Here is a 22,567-nt window from a genome sequence, read left to right on the forward strand (position 1 = left end):
ATATATATTTAATTCATTTTCTCAACGACTTATGGAAGGTAGGGTCATTTGTGTGGGGGAAACCTATCCCAGGTTGCTCAGAGCAGGAGATGAGGTAAATCTGGAAAGTTCACCAGACCATAACAGGTTTAACACATGAGACACAGTCTGTTTTGGACCCCACGAGGTTCAAACTAGATAGTTATTTTATATATCTAAAGACTTTAAGATATTTTTTTATTGTGCTAATTTTTTTTTAGGCGCAAATGCTTTTATTCATTTAAAAAATGACACACTTTCAGTTTTTATGAATCAAATAATCAAAACAGAAAATCTGGAAATCTATCTATCTATCTATGCGCATGTATAAATGTAGTTGTCTAACCATGAAGTTTCAAGAAGCTGCAATCAATGTATTTACATATTCTGTTTTTTGTATAAAAATGTAACATATTTAACTATTTTTGATCGCCAAAAAGATACTGAATGACAGAAAAGCGTGGAAAAAGTAGGACTATTCCGCCCCCTAACTGATCAATAAAAAAAATAACATTTTCTAATTTGACATAAGTAATTTATGATGACAGCTGTCGGTTTTCTTTAGGACCCCTCGTATATTTTCCGCTTGTTTTTGTGTTTAAAGTTCCGCTTACGAGCTTAAAGAAATGATTGTATACTGAGATAATCGGAGGTTTATCTGTGACGGGGAGAAGGTTAGCGCCGGTAACTGGACACGGTCGTCGTTACAGCCTGAGGCCAAGCATTAATACGTGCTAATCCCCGAACAGAAAGCGGTACAAAGACTTTATTAATTCAGTAATAACAACCTTTTATGCATTTGTATAACTTAAGACTGATTGTTTTAAATGCCCTGGAGTTTCTAATAGTATTACAAGTTTTAAAATGGCGGTACAGCCTGTTGATTTTGCCCAGGTTATGCCAACGTCTCCTTTGCTAATTGTAGCTAAGCTAAAATTCACGACAACGTACCTTCACGACCTAAATTATAATTATACAATTTCTTTAGCTAACATTAAGAGTAACTTTAAGTAACAAAGTATTTAGAGTAAGTGGTCTGTATTATATCTAATATTTTTCCTGATCTGTAGGGAAATATGTCCTTTTCTTCAACCTGTAAAAACATCAATGTGTTACCTTCATCGAGAGAACAGATAAGTGACTCTGCTGGAATGATTGTGAGTCAAGGTGGATGCTTTACCCATGAACATGGGGAGGTATTGGGCAGTGAGCTTGGGCTGATGGAGATGACAGAGGTTGACTGTTCTCACCTTCAGCATCTTCTCCAAGCCCATGTGGAGGCACAGTCAGAGTTTCCAGATGTCAGATGTCACCTCTCTACAGTGATGGTCAAAGAACAGGCCACATCCACAGTGATTTCTCCCTTCAGAAGCGCTCAGGCTATTGATCTATCAACTTCAAATGAAGACCACTGTATAGTAATGCCTGGAGAAAAGACACCAGTGTCTTATGGAGAGGTGCCAGGTTTTGTGCTGGCCAGAATTAGAGCTGAAGAAAGCCCAGCTGAACCTTTTACCAGTGACAAGAAGTCTGTACAGAATCGCACCAGACCAGCTGCTAGAGTTTGCTTAGAGAAAAGATTTAGCGCCATGTGTGCTGAAACCACAAGACAACAAGATATACAGTCTGCAGTTCTCAGCAAGTAAGTTTCAGAGATATGTATATACTATATGTGACTATCATTTTATTAAAGTATAGCATACATGTACTCATTTTGTGTGATATGTCATGTTTCAGTTTTTTGACAATACTTCAGCAGTCTGCAGAGGTTCAAGAGACAGTCACGCATCCTCCAAAGCAGAAGTGGGTGAAAATGGACAGAGCAAATTCTTTTGGGGTGTCTAGTTCATATATAGAGGGTGTTTATGGCCCAGTCACCAACACGTGTGGACAGGTATGCTGGGGGAAAAAAAACAAATCAATGTGCTTTTAATATTTCTTAATGGTAAAGCAGAGCCCACTGTTTAATCCTTGGTTTTTCTGATTTAATTTCAGGTTATGATCCCCAAGAGCGTTTTAAATTTTCACCCAGCAGAAGAGCTGCCTTTGGTTAATCTAGAAAGTAATAATTAGTATTCTAATATTTCTTCATAAGCCATAACTGTGTTGTTGGCTACAATTATGGACTGAAAGGCTGTGTCTAACTTGGTCTCACATGCTTGGGTTTTTTCCACAGAGGATGCGGTGATACCTGCTGCGGTGATACCCAAAGCTGCTAAAGCCGGCCCAGACTCTGCTGGAGAGCCACAGAGCAGCAGGAGGAAAATTGCTAGATCTAGTATGTTGCTCAGCCAGCGCCGGGAGAGACACAACAGTAAGGAGAGGGAGCGCAGGTGAGCAGCCGAAGGTTACACATGGAAGCGTCCCTGCATCCAGTGTGCAACAAGATAAACATTTGCATTTCAGGAATATCCTGGGATGCTTAAAGTGTGTTAAGTGTGCTTGCTTTCAAGGTCAGAGATTTAAAAGGCGTTGCATTTAGGCACAAAAAGAAAACTATTTACAAATTTTAAACATTTTGTCCTCTATTTCGGGTGGAACAGTGGTGCACTGGTTAGCGGTGGCTGTAGTTGAATATGTGTGGTTGTCTGTCTCTGTTTTAGCAGGTCATCTATTAATTGGAAGGTCGGTGGTTCAATCCATGGCTTGTGCAGTCTGCATGCCAAAGTATCACCGGGCAAGATACCGAACCCCATATTGTACTCTGATGCATCCTTCAGTAATAGAAAGTGCTTGCGTGAATGGGCGAATGTTGTATAAAGCGCTTTGAGTGCTTGAGTAGAGTAGAAAAGTGCTAAATAAGAACCAGTCCTTTTACCAAAAGTGCATTCATAGTTTCTTCTCAGAGCCTCGCACTCACAGTGTGGTGATGGCATGATTTAAGTGAACTCAGTCCTCGTTTGAATATATTCAGATAAGTAGTGCAACAGCAACGCATCAGAACTGAACATCTTTTGGGTTGTGATCATTAGTTTTAGCTGCTTTATGTGGAAACTTGATTTATTTTGATTTAAAATAAGAGTGTCACTGAGGACTGAAAAGAAACCTGATTCCTATGCAAATGCTAAATCAGTTTAAAACCGATACACTCAGAAGTTAAATGGTTCATGATTTGAAACTGCTGACGAGTTACCAAAGAATTCTTAGTGACTGATGACTGATTATTAAATATACAGGACTGCATCGCTCAAAATCATCTGCATTGTCTGCGCTGTCGTACAGGAAGAGGATTCGTTTGTGCTGTGATGAACTGAACACGTTGGTGCCGTTCTGTGACTCGGAGACGGACAAAGTCACCACCCTGCAGTGGACCACAGCTTTCCTGAGATACATTACTAAAACGTATGGAGACACTTTTAAAGAGGTGGGCATGTGTAGAAAAGTGATTGATGAAAAGTGTCCTCTAACTGAATTATCTGAGACTAGAAAGCTGTGGCTGGAAGATAAGAGTTAATTACATTTCCCCTTGCTGCCTGTCTAATTAGTGAAGGAAACTTTGTGACTTTTGTTATTTAGAGTTCAAACTAAAGTCTTCACATTTTTACAGTTTAAAATCAAATAAACTTTATTGTTTTAACTGAGAGAAATCATCTGCTGCAGTTAGATTATGCTGAAAAAAAATGTACAACGCAGCAAATAAAATCACGCCATACTTACAACATGCACTACCGCCACCAGAAGGGCGATCTAGACAGCTACAGAGTTGCAGGAAGATAAAACATCTCTGGTACTATGTGTCATGAACCACTTCAACCTCCAATTCTTCTGTTTGCAGGAGTTCCAGAAAGTCTTCGCTCATGAGAGAGAACGCTTTGGTAAGTCCAGCTCAGGTCAGGACCCAGTGCACCACAGGATGGATGAGACACTGAGCAGCATTTCCCTGGCAGCAGAGCAGTGACCTCTCCTCATTGTTTTCTTCTATATGTCAGCCACTAAACTAAATTCAACTGTCAGAGTAGCTCAGGCTTGCCCAGTGAGGTGTGGGTGTGGGGTTAAGATGAAGTATTGTTGACATGGTAAAATATATCCTTTCGATCACACTGCAACGATCTAGAAACTGGAAGGATTAGTTCAGGTAGTGTGAGGGCCGAGTTTAACACATCAACCTTTTGGAAAGGAAGGGCTTTCCACACACAGATGGCGCTGTTTCTCTTCGAAAAGCACAGGCGGCGCTCTAGTTGGCAGATGCCGTCCCTTCAACTATTTTATTTTGATAATATGTGCAGTATTTATACCCTGTATTCAAAATTGCACTTTAATGTCTTGTTTTCTGTTGGTTTTTATTCATTCAGAATGTTTTCTACTGAGTGCCTGCCAACATCTGTTCTGTATTTGGATATTTAAGCAGTTTGGTATCAAAGTAAGTGTTACTTCCTAGTTAGTTAATGGACTTTTTTGATTTCAGTGTTTACAGCAGAGTATTCTGAAAAGCAGACTGTTCATTTGATATGTAGAGAAGAGTAATGTTTTACTGAAAAGTGGCTTTATTTGTTCTTTCTTACAACATGTCGCTGTAGCATCTTACTGTACATACAACAGTCACCCACAAATAATAAATAGTATTTAAAGTCATGTATATTTAATAGTTACAGCACCGGTAGTACATAGTGGATGTGGTCATTGCAGATTGGGAAAAAAAAATAAAATACTTTGTTCCTAATATTCTTAAACTGTATTTTACAATGTGTGATTTATGCTTTCATGAGTTTATTTTGCTTTTGATTCTGAAGTCTGAAGAATCAAATTCACATGTCATAAAAAAAACAATAACAGAAAACAAGCTGTAAAAAAAAAGAAGACTCAAATCTTTTTTGTCTTGCATTAATCTACACAATGTCTGGGAACCTGGATTTTTGTTTTTTATTCCTTTTACAGTACATACACAGCTCCTCCACAGAGGCTTTTATGCTTCTTGCACTTATTTCCATGTTGAGGTAACATCTGTGATTTACATAATGGGCCATGATAAATGCACATTCACATCAGAGACAGTCACCATTTTTTTAGTGTTATCTGCAGAAGGATGTTAATCAAAGTGTTTGGGGCGTTGAAGCAACATGTACAAAGTTTTTATACACAAAGGACTCATCATTCACTTTCCAGGTGTTTGTAAGTCAAGTCTTGTCATGTGATAGTACTTGGATCAATGCAGTTGTTCTCTTGCACTTCTCCTTACCTCTCTCCATTTCATATCATAAAGTTGTTTGTTTGTTTTTTTGTCTCTCAGTTGCGCTGATGTTCATGTCACTCGCTGGATGTTCCTCTATTTTGTCAGAAATATCACACCGTCTGATGTTACGCTTCCCAACTTGTGATGCATGTATTTAAATAAAGAGGACTTTTTTTTGTGGCCACTCTCTTCTTTCATTCCTTTTATCCTCACTTATAACTCTCACCTCGGAGTGGATGGTGTCAGGGTGCAGGAACTTATGCTTAATTGTTTTTGGGGTTAGAGGATTTCCCAGCAGGTGATGTTCCCTGACAAGCTGATGTGTCACAGATTCCAGGAGGTCCTTGGTGCCCAGTCCTGCCTACTCTGCCTGGCTCTCCGGGCTCACCTGGATCTCCTGGAGAGCCATCGCGCCCATCTTTAACAATTCCAGGTACCCCTGGAAGACCTGTGGGAATGTGCTGTAGTTAGAAGTTGCAGGAGTGATAGAAGACTTATACACTTATGTCTGTTTGACAAGTCAAAGTCTGAGATGAGTGGATGTTTAGAACAGTAGTTCAAATGTAGGTATAAAAAAGAAAATGACTGGTTCAGATGGAAGTTCTCCGTATGAGAGCACATACCTTGGTATCCTTGGTCTCCGGGAGGCCCATCAATGGCTTTACCAATGAATCCCTTATCACCTGCCTCACCAACATCACCTGTTGTGAAAGCAGAAAATTTCAATCGGTGGTGGAAACAAAGTGCATTTACATAGGTGTTGTGCTAAAGTACAGTTTACATGTTTCCTTTTTATACCAGTTTAAACTTTACAGTGAATTCAAACCTTTGTGTCTTGCTGCCTCTTATAAAAATCCCAGTGGGGCTTTTTGTCATGACTAATTAGCTTTTCCACCAAATATGGCTCTCTCTTAACCCCAAAAACTCGGGATGGTTTTATGGAAGTAACTGCTCGAGGCTTAGCTAGATCAAATGATCCAATATTTTAGTAAGGAAAAGCAAACAAAAGTAAGAAAACAGAATTCATATTTGGGTAGCAAGAAAGTTTTTTTAGCCCAATAATCATCTCACAATCTTTTGCTGGTAATCAGCAGCCTTAAATATCTCATGTATTGTTTCTACACTGAAGTAATGAATGATTAAATCTCTTTCCAGCTAAAATGAATATTTTTATTTTTGAATAGTTAAGTTGTTATGTTGCTAATATGTCTTTTAATACAACGTGTTTACTGGTACTTGTGTACTATTGCTATTTGAGTGAAGGATCTGAGTATGTCTTCTATCATTGATGTTAACCATCTGATTATGCAACCGTAAGGCTAAACAGCAGTGAAATTATTTTTGTGCTCCTGTGACATGTTTTATTTTTCATACCTCTGGGACCTGGATCTCCAAGTTCTCCTGGCAGGCCTCGGTACCCTGGTGGACCTCGGGCACCTGGATGCCCAATAGAGCCTGCAACTCCTGGCTTTCCTGGCGGCCCTGGAGGGCCGGGGCGGCCCACCATTCCAGGTGCCAGGGGTCTTCGCAGGTTGGCAGCCAGTTGTGCAACCTGATCTACATGTTGGAGAAGCACCAAAAGGTAAAAACCCCACATTTAAAAAAATATATACCGGTACATATATATATTTGACAATAGAATGAGTTACACGTGAAGATTGAATTAGGATCTCTCACCATCAATCATTGGGCCACATAGCTCTCTGATGTGTTGCTCACTTGCCAGTTTACCCTGAAACACCAGATTTGAGGCAGTTTATATGAAACCATTTACATCTATATGTTCTAACCAGGTAGTTTTGTGCAGTCAAAAAAGAAAAAGAAAAAAAGAACAGCACACTTACAGGTACACCTCTCTTTCCTGGAAGTCCAGGCACACCCTGTTCCCCTTGGAAGCCCATTGGGCCTTCTTTTCCTGGAAGCCCTCTTCCCCCAACCTCTCCTTGTGGACCTGTCACGCCTTTAGGCCCCAGTTCACCTCGCTTCCCTGGCTACAATCAACAACAATTATCTGTTAAATCGCTCATTATGTTTGCAAAAACAAATTGATTTATTCCAAACTGAAGCTGAAAACATCCATAACATTTGATCGCTGACTAAACACCAAATGAGGAGCAAAGTGGGTCTGTTGAAACAACGCGAGGGTGGCATCTTGTTGCTTGATAATTACTCCAACTAGCACAGCAAACAGTAAATGAGACTAAGAGAGGGTGGCTCATCAGTGCTGTCTCTAATTACATAAATTGTGCTGCAGCTTAATGTTACTCGCCTTTCCCTCGTGGCCATAGCAGCAAACAGGCCAATAAAGCTAAAGCAGCAATACCTATCTCTAATTAATCCTATTAAACATGGAATGTGAGGCTGAATCATGTGCAGTGACTCTGATAAGTAGGCAAAAGCTCAGAGCTAGGTGCCAGTTTTAAATGTTTAGTGAGGGAGCAGAAACAGAGGGAGTTTGGAACAAACTTGCTGCTAATTACACCCACACACAACATCTGATAAATGTTTGGTGTTAATAGATGTTAATAGTTTGGTGATAAAAAGCTGATTTCTAAGATGTAAAAGCACAAAACATTGCAAAATGTGACAGGAAATATAGCTCACCTGCCCTTTTTGTCCCACTGGCCCAAAGGGACCCTGGAAATAAGGACATTGTTTTAGATAATTCTGAAAACGTTATATTACAGAACAGTATGCAGCATTCAAACAGTCAAACATTGTTTGGTACAGCATCTTTCATGCAGCTTTGAATAAAAAAAAGAGGGGATAAAGACAATAGATAAGAGCCCAAAGTCATGCTAAAATACAGAGAAATACACTATCAGAATAAGTAGATTTAAATAATTGTTTATAATTATGTACAAATATCCATATTTTCAGTGTTTTCTGATCCATTGGCAGCAAAAACTAAAAGATACCTCCCTAAAACTTTTTGTCCAGCACCATAAAACCCGTGTGAAAGGACCCGTAGAGCCAAATACACTTGTACAAAACAATGAAGTGCGTTAAAGACATGTGCATGTACTTGAGTAGGTGGAATGGTCTTAGCCTCTGTACCAAGAGTACAACTAACTACTGCAAACACAGTAACTGCTCTGTAGGTTACGAACACCGCACAGTGTTAGTATTCAGACAATGACGAAAACACTTACAGGATCTCCGTTCTCTCCTGGTAACCCATCACTTCCTGCAACACCCTGAAATGACAACGTGAGATCTGAACTGCATGTGACATAACTCATAACTGAAGAAAGTCTTTCATCTTATAAGCTTATGAAAAATCGATGTATTTGCAGGACTATACATATAAAATAATCATTTCTTTAGTTTACTTTTCAAAAAGCTGGATGAAAACTATCACAGGACATCAGTGGAGATGTTGGTGACTTACCATGTCTCCTTTAGGTCCAGAAGCCCCGACTGGGCCCTATAGGATTGAAAAAAAGAGAATGAGAGAATAAATAAGAGGCATGCAGAGATATTTATTGAAGGCCGGCTGGCTGGGAAAAGGATGGGGGTGGGGGATGAAAGGAAGCACGGTGGGCTGGTTGAGGGGAACCAGGACTGGTATAAAGGCTGGCTTTGTTCTGTCCTCATGTTCTGAACAGGAGGCCACTTTGTGTCTGTGCTGGGCTGCAGTTTGAGTTTATACCACTAAGACTGAGACAGGATGGTAATACAGTGGGATACAGTGTCCTAACGTGAACACAGCTGGACAGTCACACGTCTCCACTGTGATTGTGTGGAGATACGCGGGGACACACCCACACATGTCCATGTTTGTTTTATACTGGGGTTGTTTTTTTTTTTAGCAACAAATAAGTCAGTCACTCCATCACTTTACATTTCTTGCTGTCATATTCTACTTCAGCTGTAAACTGGTCACATTTGCATTTTGGACTACTGGGGTGACAAAATAGACATTTTAAGATGTTACAGGGACATCATTCTCCTGAATAATTAAAAACCCACCCTGTCACCAAATTCTCCACGAATTCCCGTTGGTCCTGGAAGACCCGGATCTCCCAAGTCTCCTTTGACTCCCTGCAGCACATGACACAAAGTCATTAAATTAAGAAATAGTAATAAGAAAAAATGATGATGATAAATCATTTAAAGCAACTACCTGGAAGCCTTTCACTCCCCGAGGCCCAGGGTTGCCCACTGGTCCAATACCTCCCTGTCAGAAAGAGACATAGTCATGTCATTTTTCTAGAAAACATGAAGCACTAAAAAAAAAAAAAGCACTGGAAATTAATGATGCTTCCTTCTTTTGATTCGGGTAAGAGAAACTAAACAAATGCAGGAGGTTGTTATGTGAGGCAGGATTTATTATGCAGTGCGTTGTGTGATAGTAGGGGTGTTAATTCTGTTGCGAGTTTTATCTTTCTTTCCTTGCCGCAGGCTCTGATGTGAAAAACAAAGATCTCTCTGTTTATAAATTCTTCCCTCATGAATACCTGCTCTCCCTGTAGGTATCGCTCCATTACTCCACCTTAGTAAGTCACTGAATCAGAGAAAAATACTCCTAGCACTCTTCGAGATTATCATTCACATGGAAGGCCAGTGGTTCATTTAATTCCAATTTAGTACCATGTTGTAGACTGCTCCTCGTTTTAGCCTTTTACTTTGGGCTCTGTTAATCCCATCTCTTTTTCAGCCATTGTGCTTTAAAAACTGCCTACTGGTCATTAAAGAAGCAAACTTTAAAGTATTGGAAACTCCTAAGCCTAAATTCTATAAATGGGTTATAATCAAAAGATGTGCAGCAGGAATTTTAATAATGTGGCAGAGCTTATATTGAGGCTTTTTCTGATTTTTTTTTTAAAATAGCAATGCTAGAATTTCAGCAATGCACCAACAGGTAGTGCACGATTTCACTTAATATACAGCGTGATCATTAACTTACCGCCACTCCTCTTGGACCTGCTATCCCCCTCTCTCCTGGGATGCCAATCTCACCCTGAAGAGAAGTGAAAGAAATTGCAAGACAAGTCAGAAAAGTTTAGAGAGCTCACCTGCTGGGTCAAGTGACACATTAGACTGTAACTCCCTAAAAGCACCATCAGATACATACAGGAATCCCTGGCTCTCCAGAGGGTCCCATCTCCCCGGGCTTTCCTGGATCACCCTGGTGTAAAGGAACGAGAACATAACAGTTTTCCTCTATGTTTCTAATCATAGTTTTAAAGTTAGAATAGATTTTGTGGTGATACTCACAGCTTCTCCTTTAGATCCTGTTGTACCAGCCTTTCCTGGCAGACCCTAGAACCCCCCAAAAATGACATGAATGTACATCATAAAGCACAGAAAGTGAAGGTGATTCTCATGGCAGTGATGAAAGTGGTGATTATTAATAACACTTACAGGAAGGCCATTTGGTCCTTTCTCTCCAACTACCCCGTGGCGTCCAGGATCGCCCTGTCAGCAGACAGACGTCATAGTTGGTGTAAAATCTCTTTAATTAAGCAGTTAAAGCAAAAGATTTTTTAAAAAAAAAAAAGCATCTTACCTTCTCACCATCCAACCCTGGGGTTCCGTCTTTGCCATCTCTGCCAGGAATTCCCTGTTGAATCCATCAGATATGACTCGCATTGTTCTGACAGGTTATATAAATATAGAATCTTAAATTCTGTATATTTGCACTTACAGGCTCTCCTTTGGGCCCTGGTCCACCAGAAGCTCCTTTGGGACCAATTTTACCCTGTTAAAAGACACATTGAGACTTGATATTTACATCTTATGTATACGCTCAAATCACAGATCAAAATTCTTTTACATACTATTTCTCCTTTGGGTCCTTTGAATCCCTGTGGTCCTTTTTCTCCGCCACCACCCTGGAAACATCAGATTAAACACACACACAGCTATTCATTGATGGGATCTGCCATTTATTTAAGCTGTGAACTACTAACCAGGACTAATAAACTCTTTCTATTTTTGTGATATAAACATTGGGAGACTCACTGTCTTTCCAATAATGCCAGGGATGCCAGGCTTGCCTCTGAAACCAGGGAAGCCCTGGGGACAAACAGAGAACGAGGTCAAAAGAAACACCCTGACACAAATCTACATCTACTGAGTGAAAACAGGTAAAAGCTGCTTACTCTGTCGCCTACAGGTCCCATTGGGCCTTGTAAACCTCTTAGACCACGTGGACCCTGAAACACAGCATTTGAACATTTTGAAAGCACAACAAAAGACAACAACAACCTATTATCATCAAATAATTCTTCAGAAAATCCTTTTCGTAGTGCATTAAATCAGCAAAACTTATGTGGGCAAATCTCACCTGCAGACCCACAGTGCCAGGAAGACCTGGTGGACCCGGTGGTCCAGCATCACCCTACAGACAAAACAGGGCAAAATGTAAACATTAAATCACAGAAAGATGTTGATTCTCTTTTCAGCCATCCATCCATCTTCATCCGCTTTATCCGAGGCCGGGTCGCGGGGGCAGCAGCCTAAGCAGAGAGGCCCAGACCTCCCTCTCCCCAGCCACCTCCTCCAGCTTATCCGGGGGAACACCAAGGCGTTCCCAGGCCAGCCGAGAGATATAATCTCTCCAGCGTGTCCTGGGTCTGCCCCGGGGCCTCCTCCCGGTGGGGTATGCCCGGAACACCTCACCCAGGAGGCATCCTTGTCAGATGCCCGAACCACCTCAGCTGGCTCCTTTCGATGTGGAGCAACAGCGGCTCTACTCTGAGCCCCTCCCGGATGGCCGAACTTCTCACCCCATCTCTAAGGGAGAGGCCAGCCACCCTTCGGAGGAAGCTCATTTCCGCCGTAATATAAAATAATAATAACAGAAACAGGAAAAAATCTTCAAGCCATATATCTAACTCACTTTCTCTCCATCTTTTCCAGGTTCTCCCTTGTCTCCTTTATGCCCAGTGTGACCCTAAATGAACACAAACACACACAGAAGTGAATGCCGTCATAGGCCGAGTGCTTATATTTACACACTGGGAGATTTCAGCAACATTTTGGGTTTACTGTGATCTAGATCTAATAAACTGTATGACAATAACACCTCTGCTTCTTCTTTTCACCACACAGCTTCCTCTGTGCAGTTGTGATGGACTACGGATCATTTAAGCAATGCCAAACATTTAGTTTTGTGCATTTTAACTCCATACATTGTTTTTTTCATGAGCAATGCCATGCTACATTGCTGTTGGTAGGTTAGTAGATATAGGCTGTAGCAGCAGATGCATTCTGAGAAGGTCATCTTACATTTCTGAAACACTTTTGTTAGTGCTACTTAAATTGCTTTTTATAGTATGACTCTTTCCTGTCGGCCACCTTTGGTCTAGCATCGTGCTTAAAAAACAACACAAAACAAAACCCCCCAAAACTCTGTTTACCTTGAATCCCGGCATTCCCGGAGGACCAGGCGGGCCAGGGGGACAGATTGCAGGACACTGCAGAGTACAGAGACAAAAAACTGAGACCTCTACAGCCAGTGCATGTAGAGAGCACATCTTCATTTTTCTGCAATCACACCGTTTTCACAAGAAACACTTACCAGAAGGTCTCCATTGAGATCATGAAGTGTACCGGGAAGACCCTGAAAGATTGAATAATGACAACACACACAAGTGAGAAATACGGCGACATTTACTTTAAACGTGACTTTGCTGCATTCTTTGTTTTTTAGTGCTTTTCCTGATATCCACTGGGTGACTGGGAAAATATGACAATGTGGCTACTGTACCAACACCAGATATACAATGATAACTGCACTTACTGGGAGTCCATCTGGGCCAGTAGGTCCCGGTAGTCCTGGAAGACCCTCAGGACCCTGAGAAACACACAGAGGAGCATCAGGGGAAGCAGAAGCACCTTCAGCATCTCAGGATAAAAGACGTGATTATTTAATTTGGAAGGTTGTGATGGAACTAGATTAAAATCAGGAATTTTCTTTGTACTATACTCAAAAAAAAGTGATTTTCTTGTTTTCATTTCACACTGTTGTTTGAGCTTAACTGTACAGAGTGAAGTAAACTTGAAACCTCTAGAGCAATCAGAATAATTTAATTTAAAAAGGAAACGTCTTGCTAGACCTTTTTTGTAGAAAACCCATATCAAACACTATTTATGATTATTCAGTGAACAACCGATGACCCGTTGCTATAGTAATTCTGAGAGTAGCCTGAACATTGCACTGATGTCTAACAGGCCTGCGGGGTCTTTGGAAACCTACTGAGCTTTTACAAATGAGCTGAGTTCAGCCTAAATAAAGTGTGACCCAGTAGAAACACTGACGATGTGTCCTTCTCGGTCAGTGGTTATTCTTATCCTCCTGCTACAGTATACAGAAATTTAGGGCAATGTTGTCGTGGTTGATTTGAAGCTGAGATCACAGGATCTGTTAGCTTTACTGTAGCTTATTGTTTCTGCTGCAGAGGCTCGTGTATACATTTTCTGCGATTATCTTTTCACATTAAAAATCAAGCGGAACATAAGAGTTTCCTGTAGTTACAGAAATGAAACAGACTACCTCATTCTTATTTGAATGAAGAAATCACTTAATGATGACAGGAGATCTTAATTAGAGACACTCACCACTGGGCCCTGGGGTCCGGGTCCGCCTGGCAACCCGTTGGTGCCGGGAAGTCCCTAGAAACAAAAGAGACTGGGTGTTCGCATGCCACCAGAGTACATATGCCGCACACTGTCTGAACTACATCAAAGAATAACGAGCATCTAATCGCAGAATGCAAATAAGCAAAAATGAATAAATAAAAAAAGGACACCACAGGTGTACTCCCCCAGAACAACATAAAAAGACAGTGCTGTGTACTCACTGAAGCTCCTGGTCTCCCTCTGCCCTACGGAAGACACAGGAAGGCAAATTAAGTCACAAACACCTGGGAAATGATTAGATTCACACACTGAAACAATATCCACCATGAGAATATTTCTCATGGATTGTTGCTTTGAGGCTAGTGTGCGCTTATGTATATGACATCTGAGTAATCCTAAGACAAAATGTGACACTGAGTGTCACATTTTGTCGCGAGTCAGGCAAGAGCTGATCATAAACCTGACTTAACAGGAGCACAAGTACAGAAAGGTATTCTCTCAGCATGAAATAATAAAGTCGGAAAAAAGCAACTGCTGTAGGTTTAATAATTACTGTGGGTAAAAGTATTTTAGGGAAATATTCTGTGTAACAGTAGCTTCAGTCATGCGCTTACTTATAAGAGAAGAGGAAAATAAAGGCTTGTTAGGTTTTACACATGTGGGGTTACTTACAGGAGGTCCAGGTGGCCCAGGAGGACCTGCTTCACCCTGTAGATACACAAAATCACAATCAGCCTCTCAGGCATAATCACACCTAGCAGAAACTTTTAAGGCCCATTCTATTCAATTCAGTTCAGTTTATTTATATAGCGCCAACTCATAAAAACACTCACCCCAAGGCACTTTATATTGTAAAGTAGAGACGCTACAATAAATGCTCACATATAGACATAACAGAAATTCCGATTTTTTTCCTTTTTATATATATACTTTAGCTTTAAAGTAGCCTGTCTGCAACAGTTTGTGTTTTATGTGTTAATAAAGTCTGCTATTCCAGCAGGATGAACAGTACTGGTGATAAACATCAACTTATTCTAAATGAAAAAAATAGTTTCAAACAGTACAACGTCTATCTCGACGCAAGCTTCCATAGTTTTGGCAATACATTTCAGCCTAGTGTTAGGTCAGGAAGAGCCAGCCCACAGTTCTGGTAGATCACCTGATCTTAACAACAGAGCTACATCAGCTGAACACTCATCTGATGCCACTTTATGCATCCAGTTGGTTAATATCATGCAGTGCTGAATTTGTCTTGGTCTGTCTGCCGTTTTTGTGCATTTGCAAGCCACTTTGCAACCCGTGCCCACCCAAACACCTGCTGTCATGCTGTATCAGATCTGTGATCTGCTACTATTTATGGCATATAAATGAAAAATAAAGGTTGGAGGACTTGGATGGGTTGGGGATGGAGCAAATCATTTCACTGCTCATGCAAGGGGCCTAAATTCAACTTGGTTTAAGTTAGGCATTAAGAATTACTACCTTGGATTTAGAAAAAGGTTATTGTCTGGGTTCAAATTCAATGGCTGTGATCTCTTTTAAAGGTTTGATTTCTTGTTTGCAATGATGGTTCCTTCCTGCTTTCTCTGGACAAAATATGTGCCTCTGACACAACAATTACAATACAATACAAACAATTACAACAATGCAATACTCTTTTCTGGCATCGTTGTATTTTTACTCAGTTGTATACAGCATTTGTATTCTATTTTTATTCTATTGTATATTTTATTTTATTCTACTGTATATAGTATTTTATTTTATTCTATTCTGTACAGTTGTGGACTGTATTTATTCTTATTGTATTCTAATTTTTGCTTCATAACTTTTGCACTGTCCACTTCCTGCTGTGACAAAACAAATTTCCCACATGTGGGACTAATAAAGGTTATCTTATCTTATTATCTCTAAATATGTCACTCAAAAATTTGTGCTCACATGACAAAATATTAGAATTAATGTCCATGAACATGAACATAGAAAAAATATGAGATTCTTGCACTGAATTGGAGGCGTACACTGAGCAACGTTATGTACCTGAAAAAATGAGATCAGCTAACTACCTGAATATGTGGAACGACCTGGTTTTTCCATCAATGGATTTTTTGTTCCCTGATGGCAGAGGCATGTTCCAAGATGCCAGTGCCAGGATTCTTCTGGCTCAAACTGTGAAAGTGTGGTTCACGAGGCATTAGACATCATTTTCACTCGTGGATTGTCCACCACAGATTCCAGATCTCAACCCCAGAGACAATCTGTGGGATGCACTGCAGAAGACTTTAGCAGATGGACTCTCCCATCATCAGTACTGGAAGATGTCGGCAAAAAAAACGTGTGAATCGTGTGAAATATGTGAGCTAAAGGGCTTTTTTGGGCTGAGCTGTAAAGACTGCTTTTTTGTGAGCATCTCGTGTGTCGTTATGACACTTTTTCACACGTGCATGGGAGGACGGGGAGGTCTCAGAACAAAAGCATATCGTCAAATATTTAGTATTGCACATTACAAATAAAATATTATTTGAACTCATGTGTAATATTTATACAATGATGCCCTCCCAACTAAACAAACAAACAAACAAACAAAAGAAAGAAAGAGCAATAGAAAGATAAAAACAGATAATCTCATTGGCTGGGCCTAAGTTTGGTTTTCTAGCCAAGATTTAGGCTAGCTGTGGAGGACACAGTGATAAGATGCTTTTTCAATAATTATTTTTCAAGTTATTGGACTAAATGATCAAACTGTGGTCTGCTGAGGTGCCCCGTCTTCTTTTCTTTTAGTTCTCCTTTGTTTACTTCCTCCCAGCTGTATTTGTGGTGCCTCAGAGGACGATTGGCAAAATGACTCCAAACAAACAGATGTAACACAGCAATGTTACACTAATTCGCTCCATTCCTCAGCGTGTAATAGGACATACTGTCACACAAATCATAAACAAATGGTTGTGATGTTGCTGTGTATACACTCACACAGATTTTACTTTGTCTGATTCAGTTAGTTGTACTTTGACTCTGTCAAAGACTTTAGCACTTTAATCCTGTTTGTCTTTGCATGACTCTTCAGTACTATGAGCCAGCAGTAACAGTGTAGTCGTCTGAGTAATCAGTGACATGGGTTGACACAAGCTTCCTCATTAAGTTGGCTAATTAGTGGAATTGCTAAGGGGCTTGGAGAGTGAGAGCATTATCTGTCTAGTTGGTCACTTTGAAGCCATTTTATAGTGGCCACACGGTCTTTATCATATCATATGTTATATTCATATATTCACAATGGTAAAGAAAAGCCTTCCTGTTTCATTTTAAGATGCAGCAGCAGTTGATGTCATAGGTGCTGTAATTCTGTCTTCTCTTGTGCCTCTGATAGGATAATACCAGTTTACCCTCGGCATTGGAGCAAGAGTTCATTATCTCCCATGGTTTCACAGATTGGTGGGAAACTGTGTGCATTCCTAGCCGGATTATGGAAGCAGTAGAAATAAATCCGATTCTGATCCCTCATTAAAAATATTCCCACTAGGAGGCTGAGCCAGCTTGACAAATCCAGGCTGACAGAGAAAGCACAGACCTTGTCCCTGTTAGGCCTCTTAAGCATCTTCATGCAACAGAATCAACATGCAGAGTTTGCATGCATACGTTCCTACATGTGTCTTGCAAGTGGCTGACTTCAGCTAAATTATGAAGGCCAGTGTGAAGTAGATAGGAGGTCTTTAAACCCAGCTAGTGCATCTTTAAATTTATTCGCAGTGTCCCAGAAAGCTCATAAAACTGAGAAAAACTTACTGGTTCTCCTGGGGGTCCATCCCTGCCAAGAGGACCATCGGGACCTGTCAAACCCTGGAGAGGAAGTGCAATGATGTTTTAAACAGTAACTGGTCATTTTATAGCATCTCTATGTTTGTGTACAGATAAAAACAGAGCTGGTGTCCTGTTAGTTTAAGGACTGGCTGTGTTTGCTTATCAGACACTTACATCGACACCTGGAAGTCCCGGCAGTCCTTGTTGTCCTGGTCCCCCTGGTTTTCCTGCTTTCCCTTTGGGACCCTACAAAAGCAGAGTGAGTAATTTACATCCCAGATAAACAACTGATTTCTTCTTCTTGTGTCACAAAATCATCATCAAACTAAAATAAAGGTAAACACGTTAAAGGGAAAACCTAAAAGAAAGACTGTAAAGTAACACATTTCTGATTTCAGGTTATTTAAGGCACCAAGGTGATGTTTTCTTTTGACTGAAGGCAGGTTAGTCTGATTACTTATGAAGCAGTAGGAAAGACTCCTAATAATGTTACGCTTAATTTATTTGTTTTGCACATCTAGTTAATTGTTAGTGAGTTGCATATTCACTATTTAAATTTAAATGGCAGCCTTTCTTTGCTCCATAGTTCATGGATATGCATTTTACTTCAAGTGGAGGAGAAACAATTCTGTCTCTGGATCATGGTCTTTAAACAAGTTGCAGCTATTTAACACCATTTTACAATAATTTGACCTATTTTGAGGAACTCAAAAGGTGCAAGAAAAACACTTACAGTTAGGTGCATGCTTATAGTTGTGGCTGAATAAAACGCACTTTGCTAAAATTGTTGGAATACTTACTGGTTTCCCTGGCAGACCGGGAGGTCCTGGTTTACCCTGTTAATCAGATTAAAAAAAAAAAAGAAGTAAATTTGTTTTCAAGCTAATCTTGAAAGAGACAAATTTCAAAGCCACTGCTACACAGACCCAAAAACTTTAGTGTTTTATTGGAGAGCTAGCATTAGCCCATCTTTAATACTCATCAGTAACTTAGTGTTGTAGGTAACTGAAGCAGTGAGACTGTGGGTTGCTTCACTCTATACAATGTTTAGCTTCTGCTGTGACTGGGGAAGAGCAAACACTACCAAACCAGTCAGCGACCTGATGCTGACCGGTCACATGACAGTTTGGTTTGTATAGGGGAGGGGTGCTGAAGGTGCAGGCAGGAGGTATGAGGTGTAACTTCAGATGGTCTCACGGGGTTGGGGAATGTATGAATGGGCCCTCTGTTAGCCAAAGCTTCACTGGAGTCACAACTAAAAGTTTTCTGACAGGCATGGACAACATTTGCTTTCAGTGTTTTTCTTTTTTTAGTTTAGTTTGACAAAAATCAGAAAGGATAAGGGAGTACTCTGCAACGTTAGCAAAGTTGTTCTTTTTACTTAGCTTGCCTGTAATCCAATTTCCTCTTCATCCCTGTGCAAATAAAGCCTTGTTTTATTGTTTTACTCTCTATTAATTTTTTTACTATAACATCATATGCTTACCTGCAATAAAAACCTTAAAGGCAAGGCATCAGGGGAATGTAAAAACATTGTCTGTATTCTCTGATTTGTCTAACTACATGCTATAATGGCCTTAACACTGTATGAGTCCTGTAATCATCTTAAGGAGCACTGTAGACAAAATAAAATGTTTTTTTTCAAGAAAACATAAGTTTTTCTAATTTAGAACAACTCTGTTCACAAGATAAACTTAAAGCCTGCCTACCTAATAGCCATCATTATTATTTAATACTTGTAGGAGGGGTTGTGGGAGGAGTCACTCAAATAATGCTAATAAATAATATCACCTATCCACACCTAAACACAAGCAAACCATAGTATACCATACGTAACTGAGTGTGAATTTCTACATAAACTAAATTTTCGGTTAAAAAAACCCCAACATCTGTCTGTATTCTTATTCTGTACTTTTACTCCCAATTTTGCTTAAAATATGAAAATAAATCTAAAATAAATTAATATATGTGGGTTTATTACCCACAAAAATATAAGTGCTTACCATCTACTCTTAACTCCCATCGTCTTGAACTTTGGTGCATGTTTAATAGTCTAAGTGACAGAGAGGTGTTTTTATATGCAGACACCCTTGGTCTACTCACGTCAGTGCCATCCCTTCCTGGTGGCCCTGGGGGTCCTTGTAGGCCAGGAGCTCCTCTGAGGCCTGGCCTCTGGAACATGAAATTAATGAGAATCAACCCTCTTTTGATGGAATGCAGTAAAAATTTGGAGGCAACAGAAAGTGGTGATAAATGTTTGGCATATTTTGACACAGTGACTGTGAGACTGAATAAGAGAGAGGGAGAGAGATAGAAAATAATACAACTGATATTAACGATGTAACGGCAACCATATACATCACGATGAAAATCATTATTCAAATCAGTGCTGTAAGAACACTATGAGAATCCTCTTCAATTAAACCTGTACTGCTATGATCACCCAATACAACAGTTTTGCTCTAAAGACTTGCTCCACAGCTCAGCTCAGTCAGGGAGTGAACAGAGGTTTCATTGTGCGCACTGATCTCCAATCCGCGCATTCCACAGGTTCGGCCTGACTTCACTAACTAGCGCAAAAGAGAGCCACCTGCACACAATTACACTGCAGAGCAACAAACCTGCAGAACCAGAGAGACCCCTGTTCATTTTAGTTCCTCTTTAATTTGTCAGGATTAATTACAATATATGTACAACTAAGGAAAAAGGTTTACAGAAAGCATCAGGTTCTCAGGTAGTGTGTAAATGTCTGCCTGAAACCTGCCGGAAGAGAGTCACTTCTGTCATCATCATCATCATCATCACTGTCACCAAAACAAAAGACACACTTTTTAAATTACTGGCTTACTACATGAGATCTGCAGGTAAAAAACAAACCCATCACCAATGACGCGCAAAGAAAAAGAAGGGTAATAACTTAGTAACTCTTACCTGGGCTGAGGATGATATCAATAGTTGGGACAATAAAAGCACCCAAAGCGCAGAAAGCACCGCCATAGCTCCCCACTCGCCCTCACAAACCCGAGTTTATACAGAAAAAGTCAAATCCCCGGCCCTCGGTCCTCTCTCGCTCCCCCCCAGCGTCCAAAACGGAGCCTTCCTTCACCTGGCGGCGCACAGCTCCTGAATAGCTTTCTCTTTAGTTCCAGATAAACCCGAGCCTCCAGCCGAAGGGGCTGAACTCAATCTAGCTGGCTGAACACAGGCGAGAGGGGGGTGGGAGGTGGAGAAGGTGGTAGTATGCAGAGGGGAGACAAGATTTCGGACTCTGAAAATGTGGGCCGAATTACCCCCCAGAACCCCCCCCCCCCCCCAAAAAAAAAAAAAACTTCACACAGTGAAATGTATGTGGAAGAAACACAGGAAATAAAAAAAAAACATTGGCCAGCAGGGGCGACACCTCTGGTTGTTAAAAGGAGCCTGATTATCCAGAAGTAAACGGGGAAAGCTCTGCTGCTCTCCTGATGTATCCAAACGTTTTCCATGAGTTTTTAGTTTCTTTTTAGATTCTTGTCTTTTTAGGAGTCGAATAGAATAGTTAACAGCTGGTTGAGTCTTCACCCTCAGCATCTGAGAGAACAGCTGTTTGATACAAATACAGGATTCTTGATAAATTTCAGTCTGGCTTTTAGAGCTTATTCCACTGAAACGTGTCACCAGTGAGTGACCAAGCTATGGTTGATAGGTTGAGATACTGGGTGGGTGTATTGGGGTCTGCTTTGGAGTGATTCTCATCAATTTGACAAAAATTGCCACATGGTTTTGTTTTGGGGCCTTTAACATTTCTGTTATATCTTCTGTAGCACATTTTGAACATTTTAAGGACATTTCTTATCAATACCACACGATCGATCGATCGATCGATCGATCGATCGATCGATAGAGCTATTAAGTCCTACTACAGATATTGCACAGGTGCTTAGACTATTGAAACTTGGGTATCACTTTATGTCACACTAAGCATCAGTAAGGTGCAAGTACTTAATTCATCATTTATATACCATTACTCCTCAGTATGTTATTCATAAATACAGACATTCATCTGTTACTCCATGTACAGCTATCACTGCTAGTAATAATCATAATCATCATCATAATAATAGTATCTGTATGTAGAAGTGGCATACTACGGAGGAGTATTGCTATACAAATACTTACTAATACCTTAATGATGCTTAATAGTTTAACATGATTATGAAGTGCTACCAAAAGTTGGATGGCTAACAATTTTCTCCATCTTAATGAAAACAGAAATCCTCGTTTGCGCTGATGGTAACAGAAACTCTAGATGCCCTTGCTACTTTTGCTAAATCTTCTATCAAGAACATTGGGGATAAGTTTTGACTCTGCTTTCCCTCTGGATGTTCTCATTCTAATCTCTGGTTTGCTCTTACTTTTATTACTTCCCTTTATTTCATCTCTGGGTTTTATTTTTAAGTCATTGTGCAATTAAGAAAACTTCTTTGGAGGTTGTGAAGTGAACAAAACATTTGCAGGTTTTTCAGAATGCCCCTGCGAGGCTTCTAACCAAATCTTCTAAGTACTCACATGTCACATCATTGCTAATTCATTTTTACTGCCTCTCTATTAATTCAGAGTCCACCTTAAGATTCTCCTTATGAGCTTTAGATCCCTGCATTGACAAACACCAGTGTATTTTTGCATTCATCCATCCATCCTCCACAGGTTTCTGAGATCATGTGATCAGGGTCATTTCAGAGGCAGGAGACTGCAAGCTGATTGCACATAGGTGCAATATTTTTGGTCAGGCAGTGGTCTCCAACCACTGTTTTGTCTAGTGTGACTGTAGCTGGAAGGACAACAGTGGTTGAAGACCGTGGCATGAACAATGCAGCAACATGGTGATAAAATGGCACTAAGTTGGAATCAGTCTATCAGTCTGCGACTGAATGAAGTCAACTTGAGTTACTTGTCTTAACAAAGCTTCCCTGGAGTTTTTCTTTAGACAAATGAAGAAAAAAAGTATTATTATCTGTG

General features: G+C 40.3%; 2 protein-coding genes across 3 annotated transcripts; one reads left to right on the forward strand and one right to left on the reverse strand.

Moving 5' to 3' along the window:
• Nucleotides 1-95: 95 nt before the first annotated feature.
• On the forward strand, nucleotides 96-5,299 carry LOC308408046 (uncharacterized protein). 2 transcript variants are annotated; one of them, XM_080900105.1, is made up of 7 exons: nucleotides 96-773; nucleotides 1,089-1,660; nucleotides 1,756-1,912; nucleotides 2,014-2,080; nucleotides 2,195-2,351; nucleotides 3,241-3,382; nucleotides 3,794-5,299. In XM_080900105.1, the coding sequence occupies exons 2-7, from the start codon at nucleotides 1,095-1,097 to the stop codon at nucleotides 3,914-3,916; spliced, it is 1,212 nt and encodes a 403-aa protein (XP_080756231.1). In that variant the 5' UTR covers nucleotides 96-773; nucleotides 1,089-1,094; the 3' UTR covers nucleotides 3,917-5,299. The 2 variants fall into 2 exon arrangements, with proteins under 2 accessions (XP_080756231.1, XP_080756230.1); XM_080900104.1 differs by having other exon boundaries at nucleotides 96-1,660.
• col9a3 (collagen, type IX, alpha 3) lies at nucleotides 4,576-20,766 on the reverse strand. Its single transcript, XM_080900103.1, has 32 exons — nucleotides 20,501-20,766; nucleotides 19,673-19,741; nucleotides 18,370-18,405; nucleotides 17,744-17,815; nucleotides 17,555-17,608; nucleotides 14,450-14,485; nucleotides 13,999-14,022; nucleotides 13,757-13,810; nucleotides 12,939-12,992; nucleotides 12,717-12,758; nucleotides 12,556-12,612; nucleotides 12,036-12,089; nucleotides 11,481-11,534; nucleotides 11,296-11,349; nucleotides 11,156-11,209; nucleotides 10,972-11,025; nucleotides 10,839-10,892; nucleotides 10,701-10,754; nucleotides 10,556-10,609; nucleotides 10,409-10,453; nucleotides 10,266-10,319; nucleotides 10,098-10,151; nucleotides 9,315-9,368; nucleotides 9,161-9,232; nucleotides 8,580-8,615; nucleotides 8,341-8,385; nucleotides 7,793-7,825; nucleotides 7,033-7,179; nucleotides 6,866-6,920; nucleotides 6,563-6,745; nucleotides 5,812-5,889; nucleotides 4,576-5,636 (listed from the first exon to the last, which is right to left on the reverse strand). The coding sequence occupies exons 1-32, from the start codon at nucleotides 20,564-20,566 to the stop codon at nucleotides 5,452-5,454; spliced, it is 2,037 nt and encodes a 678-aa protein (XP_080756229.1). The 5' UTR covers nucleotides 20,567-20,766; the 3' UTR covers nucleotides 4,576-5,451.
• Nucleotides 20,767-22,567: the final 1,801 nt, after the last annotated feature.

This window comes from Rhamphochromis sp. 'chilingali' (genome assembly GCF_963969265.1).
Source record: "Rhamphochromis sp. 'chilingali' genome assembly, chromosome: 12".
Taxonomy (NCBI): Eukaryota; Metazoa; Chordata; class Actinopteri; order Cichliformes; family Cichlidae; genus Rhamphochromis; species Rhamphochromis sp. 'chilingali'.